Source organism: Leptonotus elevatus, chromosome 6 (genome assembly GCF_054856555.1).
Source record: "Leptonotus elevatus isolate MCC_2025b chromosome 6, RoL_Lele_1.0, whole genome shotgun sequence".
Classification (NCBI taxonomy): domain Eukaryota; kingdom Metazoa; phylum Chordata; class Actinopteri; order Syngnathiformes; family Syngnathidae; genus Leptonotus; species Leptonotus elevatus.
In genome coordinates, this window is record NC_141244.1 from 25,224,953 (window position 1) to 25,237,038 (window position 12,086).

The following is a 12,086-nucleotide window of genomic DNA, read 5'->3' on the forward strand; positions in this document are numbered from 1 at the left end:
TCAGATCAGTTTCAGTAGCACCGTGGTCACCTGTGATACACACCCGCGCACACACACACACTTTGTTCACAAGTAATACCTTTTACACGCACTCCCTCATGCATGTCACAGCTGCCCAGCCAGAAAAGAATCACCTCCTTTTTGTACACACTCCATATACTTTTACAAAAACACGCCGCTGTGCACCTCACACCGAGTCAGCTGCGCGACAATGCCGCCACGTAAAACCCCCGTGTTACATTACGTGCGTGCGCGCACAAACGCATGCAGCTGCAGGTGGATCTTACTGCATGCTCATAAGAAATGTCATTAACTGATTAATAACTTTCTGTGTACAATTTGTTTATTGTTTATTTACTTAACTAATGGCGAGACTTGTACAAGTTCATTAAGTCCAACTATTAGACTATTACAAGTAAATACAACAGAAAAACAAGACTCAAAGTCTACAGGACAGACTAAATCAGTCGCGAAAGTCCTAGCATGAATATGGAAGCACACAACATTGTGGAGAGACCACAAGTCTACTGTAAGCATAATCACCAGAAAATGCTATGACAATGCATAACGTAAAATCAGCTATAAGACCGTGATGGGAAGTCACGGTAACACTCACAATTCTACTCATCGCAGACTGGACCGGACACACACAACGTTGTGGAGCGACTACATGGAAGTTTATTGGTCTTGAACATTAAGCACCAGAAAACACCTCATCTCCACTAGGGCTGAGGGAAAAAAGTAGACGAGTCGAATAAATCAACCACAAAAATACTTTGATGCAAAATTTTCGGTACGATTCTACTGTATGTAAACTACTCATGACCTTTTCAGTCTTGAAACCCTCTATTGGTGGAAAGTTGTTACTGCGGACAAAGACGCCTCAAAGCAACAGTAAACTTGCGGTAAGACTCACAATTCTAGTCATCAGAGTGACAAGACGCACTTGACATTGTGGAGTGACTACACAAGAGTCGGGTAGAACAAATGACCAGGAAAAAAATGTCATCTCCACAGAACACAATATGATCTTTAAGACTGTACACGGAATTAGCGCGAGACTGGAGCTCGTAGTCACCAGAGAAACTGGATGCCACACAGTCTACTGAAACGGCCAAAAATGTATGTTGTCTCCACATAGTGTCAGATCAACTTTAATACTGTGATGGGAGCTTATGGTAAATTCTAATTTCTTGTCATCTTAAGAGACTGCGTATGTGTTTCTGTAGATGCTGCTGTTTTGGTGAGCAATGGGATTCATATGTACGTGTGTGAACAATAGAGGTGATTACATTGAACACTTTTTTTTCCCGCCGGATGTGGATGGGTCGATTTGTATTCAACTACTAATCCAACAAATTAATAATTGGGGGTATGCGTGCACGGCATCCGTCCACTATTTCCGAGAACACAGCACGCTGTATTCCTATTGTTTCCAAGAGGCAACAAGAATACATCTATGTGCAAACACATGCCTCCTGCGATTCAACTGTGAGTGGGTTCTTGAACGGCTCGCGGAGATACCGACTGTTGTGTTTCCCCTCATGCGTAATGCAACACAGCCGGCAACTATTAACCTTCTAAGCAGGAATGTGGGAGGTCCAAGAATTCCAATAAAAAAACGGCACTGAGTGTGTGTGTGAGTTTGTTTGTGTGTGCTATTACTCACATATATGTGTTCGCCAAAAGTTATCAGTCAACAGCACCGTCCCCGCACAGACATGCCCAGACAGCCGATTAGCAGCCAGTAACTAATACAGTCAATATGGGCTGGCGCTATGTTTGTAATCAATGTGTTCACAGATTCGGCCCGAGGACACGTTCAGCTCTGCTGCACAGCAAACTTTTCAATGGACATCTTCACTTTGCAGCCATTTGGTCCAGCATGAGAAGATAATCCATAAGACTTCAATAGGCAGATGGGAGGTTAATGTGGTTTCCGTCAAGGGTAACGCCACCTTGTTGGTCATTGGGTCCAGCCAAACCCCACCACCCCCCACCCTCACTCACCCACAGTGGTCCTGATGGTCAAGGGCGACTAATAGCAGGGAGGTCCATTAGTGTCGACTGGCCGAGCACATTGTTCCCTTTGGTCACATTCCTGGCTAAATACAGACATTTTCACAGCTATCCCCAATAACCCCCCCCCCCCCCCTCTTCCAAAAGTCATTTGTCAATTTATTACAACACGTGGATTTTGTTTCACACTTGTTTTTGGATTGGTCTATATGAAAACATTTTATGAAAAAATATATCTTGAAATTAAGTCTCTTTTTCTCTTCACAATTGTATGCCAGGCTCGCCGTCCTGTGCATAAGGCCTGCCTGCCGCACATCAAAGCGGCACAGCCGAACGAGACCGAACTGGACAATCGTGAAAAAATTTGTGTCCGTGACTCACACCCGCACACCAGGCAATTGACCCTTGCGCATACACCGACTTGCTGCAATAGCAAAAATGGCGACCCCTGCCGTTTTTATACACGGTTTTTCGCTAAGCGCGGGCTGGCCCAGTCCATGACCCCGTGAACAGCCGGGTGTCCGTTGTAAATATTGTAAAGGTGCAATGATTAATCGATTTATCAACAACTATTCAATGACCAAATGAATCTATAATTAATTTTGATACTAAATGAAAAATGTGCCCCCTTTTTAAATGTAAAATTGTCCAAAACATCAGAATTTCAGGTTATCAACTGTAAATAATTTCAGATTTCCGTAGTCCTCCATAAGCAGACGGATTATTTTTGTGTTGAATCAAAATATAACATTTGTTTTTACTTTTTGGAAAAACACTACATTTTTGCTTATTTCTCAAAATGTTACAGACCTAACCAGCAACTGAATCCTAATTAAATTACGTTTGTACATTTTCTGACCTGTCAATTTGAAATAATGGCCTATTTTTAATAAAGGGATGAAAATTAAAGTGTGTTTTAAACAAAATAATCAACAGATTAACTGTTTGTTAAAAATAATCATTAACAATATTAAGTTTCCTCTTAAGGTTAGTTAACACTAAGGCAGTTGCGTTAATGTCACTTGTCGCTCTTATGATGGCAACAGTTTGACCCAGGAATCATTTTTCTTTCTTTTACCCAAGAGTGGTGAAGATTATATCTTAGTTTTAAAAAAAAACACAAGTTGTACTTAGGCTAGTCGTGTCACCTACTACAAAACAAAACTTCCATAAAAAAAAACGTTATTGAAACTAGCGCTCCAATTCCATAAAACACATGCTTTTTGTGTACAATAGAATGAGATAAAAACACAAGATGTCACCCGTCGGGCCTTTTTGCGTGTTCCTCGCTGCTGATCAAACAGAACATAAGCGTTTTTCTTAAAAGGCGCCATCTATTTTAGCCGTGTTGGCCGAGCCCGATCGCAGCAGGGCTTCCCGGCCCGTAAATCAGGCAATAAAACTGTATCTGGATAATAGGTGGTAGTGTTTTGTTTTGTTTTGTGTTTTTTTTGCTGCGGTCAGCAATGCGAGCAAGATTGTACACATCATCACTGCGGTCAACAAGCCTTCCCTTAGTGCTACACCTCGAGGCGGGCTTATGTTTTTGTGTCGCACCCAAGATTGACAGGAGATGGTTAACTGTTGAATGATGGGAATTAGTCGGGGATGCCCACTCTTCACCACGCGGGCGGCACACTACGCGCCACTCGGCACCATTACCAGGACAATGAGAGGTCCCTGGCCCCCACGAGTCCTCGCACAATCAGCCTCGGGGGCCTGCCCCCTCCACTCCCACCATTGTCCCACGTTCCCCACGCACACAATGGCCACTCCAGAGCCAGGGGTCCAGCTACTATGCAATTCCATCGCACAAAGAAGCGCACCAGTCCTTATCCCATCAGAAGGAGAGATGAATAAAGGAGGAGGAAAATGGGGATGGAGTGTGTAGTCGGGATCAAGTCTGACGAATACAGTAGGCTAGTTTTAATTACATGTGCGGGGTGGGGAAACTCTTTCCTATCAGGGGCCATTTGAATTTTTTCCCCAAGTCCTGTCCTGTCCTGTCCTGTCCATGGCAGAAGTGTCAGCCAAGGCCAACTAAATGCTATGCAAGGTTTAATATTTGTATGATTTATACATCGTTTACTTCCGCTTGTGGAGTTAATGATATGCAGTTCTGTTTTCATGCAGTTTGTATGACGTCCAAAAAGCAGATAAAGTCATTCAGTTGGAATTGGCAACTTGGAATTACAGATTGTTGACAACTTGTGGATTGCTTCATCTCTCAAACTGCGTCAAAAGATTGCTCAAATGACAAGAAAGCCATCATTCAAGTTTTCATCGTTTAAAGTAAGCGTCCAGAGGCCACTCCGAAATAAAGCAACAGTTCACGCACCAAGCGAAATAATCATTTTCAAGGAGCTCACTCATTGGAGAGAAGGCACTGAAGGCAGGGGTGAAAGGTTAGAACTTGCGTTCTGATTGCAAATGCGGAGAACAGCAGGAGATCAGTGAGATCGGGGCAGGGCCAGATTAAATAGTTCAATAAAGGCTACAAAAGGTCAGATTTGTTGTTAGGCAATGCCTCCCAGACGCATCCACATGGGATTAATCAATTAAGCGACCTAAAGATACGAAACATTGACATGTGATGACATGAGATTAGATACAACAGTGGAAATCATTTGCTTAGGAGCCATAGGGAATAAATAATGCTTTCCAGAGTTAAACACTTGCAACTGTAAAATACTATTATATTATTACATATATATATATACAGCTTTGTGATGCTTTTTGGGGGAGGGGGGGTTACTGAAAAATAGAATTAAAATATGAATTAAGTTGTAGATTTCTCATGTTCAAACTATTTTCGTGACAAAAAGTAGTGATGTTCAATACAATTTTTCTTCAGCTCAATAACAGTATGAGGATTCACTCGAGTACTCACAAATATCAAGTTATGATACCGCTAGAACATAAAATTTCAATGAACCAAATAACAAAAAATTCTGCACAAAGACTTTTCTCTCTTATGACGCACGTCATGATTCATCGATGTGTCAAACAGCTGCAGCGTTGCATCAACTACTCACAAGGAAGACTTAATGTCGGATTTTTTTTGCTTTAGGCATTGGTGGTTGGTACTGGCATCCTTCACAAGTACCCAAACCTTGAAATGGGGCCGGTATCGGCCCGATACTCGCCCATCCCTACAAAAAAAGCTAAAGAAAATAGCAACGTGATAAGTGGCCGCCATCTTTCTTGAATCTTCAAAAACAAATGGTTCCATTTATCCATTTTCTGTCCTTTTTCGGAAATCTTGTCACATTGCTAAAGAAACAGAAGATCCAGAGCAAATTCTTCAAGGTTTGTGGGACTTGGTAAGGAGGCAAACTCTGATTATTGCAACTTTAGAGCTACACTTGCAAAATTGTACTCAAATCCCAATTTGAGTGACTTTGAAGACATTCCACTGCGTTGATGACATTTTTTTTTTATTCGACACTGAAACGCAACTTCAAATGAATGATGACATTATTAGTTTTTGCAGCATCACAAGTACCCAGTGGAACTAAAACACCTCCTTGCCTTAATAACACAGACAGAAACTAAAGAGGGAAAAGGACACTTTTGACATTCACAGGACGGATGACACACACAAACACGCACACACAAACACGGCATACATCAGACCCATGAACACAATCAATATATAGTAGCTTCCCAGAAGGCCACACTAACATAGAATTCCTTGTAATAAAAGCTCGACAAGTTCACGATGGGGATGTCCTGGTAGCCTCGTCTTGCTGCAGGGGGTGTGTGTGTGTGAGTGTGTAGGAATGTGGAGGGTCCGGGCGGGAGGGCTAACCATGGGTGCAGTGGGAGTCAGGAGGGGACATGGTGGTGGGGGGAAGGGAGCAGAAAGTGGTCCTACTATGTAATATGTACTATTCCACTACTTGTAAAGACTTTCATAGACGCAGAGTCAATTTAAGTGGGATGGGGCCAAGTTTATTAGTGGAACTCACACATAATAAACTCGCCCTGCTGGCACAAATGCTCACACTTCCTCTTTTACTTTCTGAAGGGGTTAGGATTTGTTTTGGCAAGAAGAAACTTACGCAAGTATTTCAGGAATTAGACCTGCCAACACACACATACAGCTAACTAACTGTAAAGCTCAGCTGACTATTCGAAAGTCACATTACGTGACTAGGTTAATATCAGGCTCGATACCTGAAGCGGTTCAATCACCAGCAGGAGACAACAACACTATCCACTTCCTTGCCAAAATAGTAAAATAATAAATACTGTACTAAATGTGTAGTAGCGTTCTTGACAAGAAGCAAACTGTTGCGTGGTTGAAATCAACAGGTTTGTTGTCACGCTGCATTATTTCAAGATCAAAATAAAACATTTTTTTAATGTAGAAGAGAAAAGGGAAAATAGCAGAAATAAGATCTGCATCAGCGTATTATTGGAATTCTTGTGTATTAAAACAACTATTTTATATTTGAATGGGTCACAATATAACAAGGGGGGGGGGGGGGGTCAACTTGATGAACAAACGATAAGAGTGGAAAAAGTACACATACCGTTGTCTCCGGGGGTCTTCATTTTGTCCCGTAAAAGTTGGCGAAACTCCGCCGACTGAAGTGCGACTCTCTCAGGCACCTCCTCGCCCCGCTTGGTGGGAGAGAACTTTAGCGTCTCTCCGAGCCCGCCCGAGGGGGCTCGCTCTCCGGCGAGCTAAGCGACTGGGGTCCGGTAATTCTCGGCGGTGCTTTTCAAAGTTGTTCTCTCAACAACAAGCCAGTAAAAAAAAAAAAAAAGGCGGTCGAAGCGAGCTGAAAAGCGCTTTCACTCTTCCAGGAACTTGTTTGGCGAACTCTCCGGCGAGTGCTTACTCCACCTCGGCCGCATCTTCGTCGCCGTTCGACATGTCTCCGAGTTTTGACAAGACTTCTCCGCGAGGACGTCGCTCTTGTCGGACTTTTTTTCACCTCACTTGCCCGCCCGCTTCTCCGGCGCTCACGCCACTCGCGGCACTCTTCTTCTTCTTCCTCCTCCTTCGTCCCGCCCCTCCGTTCTTCTTCTTCTTCTTATTCTACCCTCTCGCCTCGCTCTGTCCTCTGGGTGTCGTGTTTCGCCTCCCTCGCTTCCGCGCGAAGCCCGCCCACACTGACTGGGAGTCGGGGAGGGAGGGGAGGCGGAGGGCGGAGGGGTACGTAACCTGGCGGAGGGGTACGTAACGTGGCCCCACCCCTCTCTCTCTCTCTCTCTTTCTCTCTCTCCTCGCTCTCTCTCGTTAAGTACGCGCACGCCGTTGCCATGGACACATGGCCAAGCGCACCGACGTGGATACGTCATATCAGACGTAAGAGCTCGCATTGACGTCAATCATGCCTCAGGTTTGTGGCAGCACAAGAGGACTTCAACGTGCCAGGACGGTTACATTGATTGAAATATTAGTTATGAACAATGCAGCTGTCGCTTTAGGGTATATGTATGTAACTATAAAAATATGCAAATAGAGTGTTTTGACGGATTGATATTGATTGATTTCAAGGCTAATAAAAAAAACAAGTGTGTGTGTGTGTGGGGGGGGGGGGGGGGTTGGTGTGATAAGAAAAAAAGGAAAATATTAAACACATTTAGTCAAATGTATTAATTCCGTGAATTTAACTGAACAATTAAAATGATAAAGTATTAGATTTTTAATAATCTGAAAAAAATGTTTGCCCAGTTTATAAATAATAATATATGGAATACGATTCTTAAAATTAATTGATTCACTAAATCAGACTAATTCAATTCAGCAAAAAAATTATATAAAAAAAATAATTGAATTGTTAAACTAAAGTGTACTGTAAATATGAAATACATGCTATAAAATAAATTCAGCTGGTTAAACTGAATAATTCTATTAAATTGAAATAATCGAAATGCTAAATTGTAAATTATATTTAACACATTTTAAAAGGTCAATATATAACTAGTACAGTATTTGTTTACTCGGGTTTAAAGGTGAAAATCTTAATTGTTTTTGTGTAAAATGAATACAAAAAACCTATGAGAACATCCAAACTTCATTTGGTCTTAATCAGAGGCACTTTAAATGTCGGCAGGTGTTTATTTAACATGAGTTTGAATGTAATTGGTTAATTCTGAACACAGCCTCATTCTCATGTAAAATCTTGCATTTGAAACTGAATATGCTATATCCTCTGTACAGTATATGACCTTTAACTTGACAAATATTAAAAAGCCTGTTAATGCGCTTATCAAGTGCTTCGGGGGGCAGAGAGGCATCCGGTTATGTCAAACAAACGCTTCGTTGAGCGCTCGGGCCCACTGTCACTGCAGAAAAAAAAAAAACAACAACAAAAAAAGCAGAATTATATTGCATATTATGCTGATGTGTTCCAGTGTTAAACGCTGGTGGGTGGGTGGGCGTCGTGCACGAGAGCTGAAGTGCATCCAGGCCTCTTCGGATGGAGGCTCGGTGAAGTGCAGCGTTTGCCCCGCGGTCGCTGTTGACAGCATGAGACGGTGGTAGTAGGATCAAAAAAGTCCCCTTAGCAACAACCAGCGTCCCTGCGGTGTGATTTACAAACAGGATTTCTTCTTCCCCGCTTTCTGGCTATTCTCTGACGGGCGCAGGAAACAGGCTCTGCGCCGCCTGATAAGAAACAGGAGCCAAAATAAAAAAAACAAAAGGGCATATATTTTGTTATCCCGTGAGGTGTACCTACTACATGAACGCTACAAAGGCCAAAACATGAAGGATTAGCTTCTCTGTTACAAGGGCACAGAGCCACGACCGTAAGAGCTTGGGTCCGTTTTTTAAACCTGACCTGAAAACTGATTTTTCACAAATCATAAATATTATGTCTCCTTTTCACCGTCTTAATTTTATTTTGTGATTTTCATTTGATAATCTATGTGTTTTGTCATGTTTTATACTTTATATATTTTATACTTTTTTATAGTGTTTTGTCCAATAAGATTTTAGCTTTATGTGTTGCCATGTCAATGTAATCTGCCAAGGGCCTTTAGAATCAGCTTTGCTGGTGGAGTAACTTCAACTCAATCAGCAATTAAAAAAGGCTGAGGTCACTCATCTGAATATAAGACTGGATAGCCGATTGCCAAGACTTTTGAAGCCTTGAGGCCGCCATATTGCTCCTCCTAAGAAACGTTTCTCGGCATATGATCATATACATTTACAGTATCGACATTGGAGAACATTTGAAACAGTACTTAGAAGAAACAGCATGATTTATGATGTTTTCAATTTGTTATGTCACATTAACAAGAGGACTTCAGACATTTTACAACCTGCCTTAAATACATGTATAAATTATATGCTTAATGATGTTTACAGAAGGAAATTTGTATATTGTTTTATTAAAGAATTATAACTGTAATTCAACAAAAGACACCTCTGCCAAATCTAATATCGGGGTCTAAGGAACGGAGCGATAAAAGAAAAAGGGGATCTTCAAAGCAGCACATAGCCTTCCGTGCACTTGTTTTGTTTTTATTTTATCCATCCATCCATCCATTTTCTTAACCGCTTGTCCTCACTCGGGTCGCAGGGGGCGCTGGAGCCTATCCCAGCTCGATCTCACGTCCTCTGCACTGGGAGGCAGACGTGCTAACCAGTCGTCCACCGTGCCGCCAATTTTTATTGTATTTATTTATTTATTTTTACTTGTTAAAAAATAGTAACCCCCCCCCCCCCCCGGCCCTATACTAACTGCCTACGAGTTGTGTATGTCTAATCTGCACGTATACCGTGTAGTTTATACAGTATTCGGCTCGCGAGATGGGAGGAGCAAGATGGCCGCCCTGTCGCTTCAACGGCTTGCACGGCCGTGTATGGGCTATCGGCTATCCAGCCATATATTCAAATTAGTGGCTGAGCTGAAATACTTCTCGTTTTCATGCTTATTTCAAATTAAGAGTAAAAAAAAATAGTATGCCACCATCTCGTGGTCGACAGTGGAAAAAAATCCATGAAATCGCGGGACGGCAAACACAATGGATGGTGCTATTTGTATTATTATTATTTTTATATAACATTGATCGTTTCCATAATTGCAACCAGTATTAAAAGGTGGATTCATCCAGGGAGACTGCTCACTGAAAGGCCGAATACCAAATGCACATGGCTGCCAATGGTTGGCAGCCTCACGTCCCAACACTTTTGTCTACATTGTGTACTCTCGAGTTCAGCAGACTTCATTCCCAGCAGAGGAAATTAAAGAAAGAACAAGAGGATACGCTGCAGAATTGAGAAGGAGGGGGAAGTTATATCACATTGATGGAACTAGTAAGTAAGTGAGTGAGTGTGTGTGTGCATGTGTGTGTGTGTTGTGTGTAAGTCGATGACATTTCCAGGTAAATCTACAGCACAGAACATTCTGAACGCTGCTAAACAAGTTGCCTTTTCCTCCTCCCCCGCGTCTTCCTTTGCTTGCTCAAATTTTCTTTCAACACGCTCGCACAGCCGATACGATAATAATTAGATGTTGGCTGATGTGATGAAAGTCAAGTCAAAAATGCCCTGGTGACATCATTAATTCATTTATAGATTTTTTTTAGGCAGTGTTTGCAATCTGTTTTATTTCTTTTTATTTCTTTTTTGTTAAAATCCTCTACAACGTGTTTAAAAAGCATAATTTCATGAGTTTCAATGTGTTGAAAGTATGTGGGTAAAAATATATTTTAGAAAAATATATTAATCAAACAAAAAGTGTTTTAATGTTTTAATGATGTAATGAAATAGAATTAAAAACAACAGTAGAGTTCTTGTCACAGTTTCTCATTCAATTCAATGCACCTTGTGCTGCTTATTCTGATGTGCGCAGTACAACAGTGATTTTAGTTGTTCTTTGCTGAGGATAAAGAACATATGCCTGTGTTGAATATATGCCATCTACTGTGTGTCTATGGTGCTTCCCATTGCAAAGAAGCTAGCGGAAGTTATGTGGTTAATTGTAATTCTATCAAATATCAAATAGCCGAAAACCGAGATATTCAGGGATGATCCAAGCCGCCTCAAGTGTAAATTTGAGAGTATCTGACAAAGTCTTTTAGGCTCCCTTTCATTGGCTGCGTCTTTCTGCGGCCAGCGTCTGCCTGTCATCCCGATTAGGGACGGACAGCGGCCGGATGAAAAGAACGGGACGGGATGACACGGGCGGGACAAGGGCGCTCCTTGTGATACAATCTGCCTGCCAAGCGCGTCATCCACTTCGCTCGGCAAGTCGGAGCCGGAGCGATTTAATGGTCCCGCTCATGTAACTCACCCCCTCCCCCCAAAAAAGAAATTCAATGTGTAAATGGGATGGGGTTATCGTCTGTGTCACGTAACAGACACTTTACACAATTCGCTTTCATATAATTATTATTTTTACGTTTTTTTCCTCTCTCACATAATGGTTCCAAGATTTGGTGAAAGATACTTTCCAAATGTTAACTTTTTTTAAAAAACATTTTAAAGCACAATTTCCCATTTGTGTTTTCATTTATTTATTTTTTTCTCTCAGTTTTAATTTGTTTTAAAATCAACCTATACATTTGTGTAAAAGCAAAAATTTTGATTTATTTATTTGATACAAAATGTGCACTTTTGTGACATTTACAAAATTGAGCTTTTTTTGTTTTGTGTTCAATTTCAGATGTTATTTCTGATGTTCTTTTGTTTACCATTCTAACACTGATATTTGCCAAAATTAGTAAGTCCAGTTTCATACTTTCCTTCACATTTACATTCAGATTTTTTTTTTAAACCATTTGCCTACTTTGGAATATTTTACTTCATTTTTACCACAATTTAAACATTTTTTTTTAACATTTTTGTCACTTTTCTTTTATTTTTTTTACCACTCTTTCACACAATTTAAGATTTTCTCCTTTAGTTTTCATTCCACTTTTTTTTTCTAATTGTCTAAAATTGTAAACACAAAAATGTCTTCCTTTTTAATTTTTTATTGTTTGCATAATAGTTCAAAATCTGCTTTTTTTTTAAAATTTGTATTTTTTTACATGTCATCACCTAATTTCATGAGACTCGTGGAATTTTGACTCACTTCCACATTACGCAAAACGTCACA

General features: G+C 41.0%; 1 protein-coding gene across 2 annotated transcripts in view; it reads right to left on the reverse strand.

Annotated features, from left to right (window-relative positions):
- The window catches only part of erfl3 (Ets2 repressor factor like 3), a 69,201-nt gene that overhangs the window by 44,139 nt on the left and 12,976 nt on the right, over positions 1–12,086 (reverse strand). The window contains exon 1 of one of the 2 annotated variants that reach the window (XM_086078820.1): positions 6,558–7,371. The exons of the other annotated variant lie outside the window; for it this stretch is intronic. Within the exon in view, the coding sequence (XP_085934946.1) occupies positions 6,558–6,579 (22 nt within the window). The 5' untranslated portion in view covers positions 6,580–7,371. Of the gene's footprint in view, positions 1–6,557; positions 7,372–12,086 lie in introns of those variants that run through there. 2 annotated transcript variants of the gene reach the window in all.